This window comes from Geospiza fortis, unplaced genomic scaffold (assembly GCF_000277835.1).
Source record: "Geospiza fortis unplaced genomic scaffold, GeoFor_1.0 scaffold40, whole genome shotgun sequence".
NCBI classification, from domain to species: Eukaryota; Metazoa; Chordata; class Aves; order Passeriformes; family Thraupidae; genus Geospiza; species Geospiza fortis.
In genome coordinates, this window is record NW_005054297.1 from 16,376,304 (window position 1) to 16,377,291 (window position 988).

Here is a 988-nt window from a genome sequence, read left to right on the forward strand (position 1 = left end):
ATCTAACAAAAAAAAAAAAAAAAGAAAATGAAAAGAAAAATAAAAAGAAAAAAAGAAAAAGGAAGAAAAAGCATTACCGTTACCAAGAAGGAGAAAAGCATAATTACTGACCATCTAAAAACATTTTCAAATGTTTTGAAACATTTGAAAATGATTGAAATGTTGTGACCAGCCCTAGAAATGCCTCAGCAAACAACAGACAATCCACTTCTCTATGCTGGATTCAATTGATTGTACCCTGGCAGCACCCCTTCTCTTTCTTCAGTTTTCTGCCTCATTCTTTAAACCTTTTATGTACACTATGTACACAACACATGCAACCTTTACATCAGAGAGATTTACAGGAAACTCATTGCTAAAGTCTTGAACCTTTCCAAAGCAGGCATGTTCCATCCAGTGAGTAAACCTCATGTTTCTATTTGAGTAGGGTTTTTTTATTGTGTAAGTACAATTGCTTTTCATTTTTGAGACAGCACAGTAACAATACTGTTGTTTTTAAAGGATTGTTTTGAAAGGATTTGGAGTTACTGGAAAGCCAAAAATTTGCCATCTTAGTGAGGATGTCATTATTCCTCAGTGAACACTTGCCTTTTAAAAAATATACTTGGACCCATTAGCATTAATATTTGCATCTAAAGCTTCATAGGCTAGCTTGTCTTTTCACTTACATCTCATAAAACTACTGGTTGCAGAGGAATTATTCCAAATTTATATATGCATAGATTGAGAAGTAAAAATCTGCCCATTTTGATTTGGAATTGATTTCCTAAACGATTAATCAGGTGAATCGTGTTCATAGAATATTTAAACAATATTACATTCAAAGTCTGCAGGTCTGACCTTCATGACAACAGATTTCAGAGAATACCACCACCCATGCCAGGTGTACCAAACAATCCCGTTGTCTGTCTTGGCAGTGTAGGGACCTCTGTAGTACAAACCATTCAGGTTGGCAGAGTGACACCTGGTGGGAAAGTAAAGGGAAACA

The 988-nt window shown here is 35.2% G+C and overlaps 1 protein-coding gene across 1 annotated transcript in view; it reads right to left on the bottom strand.

The window, feature by feature from the left end:
* Positions 1 to 273: 273 nt before the first annotated feature.
* Positions 274 to 988, bottom strand: part of FGL1 (fibrinogen like 1) — a 19,758-nt gene continuing 19,043 nt past the window's right edge. Inside the window, exon 8 of the mRNA XM_005415511.2 lies at positions 274 to 964. Coding sequence (XP_005415568.1) covers positions 805 to 964 — 160 coding nt within the window. The 3' untranslated portion in view covers positions 274 to 804. The remainder of the gene's footprint in view (positions 965 to 988) is intronic.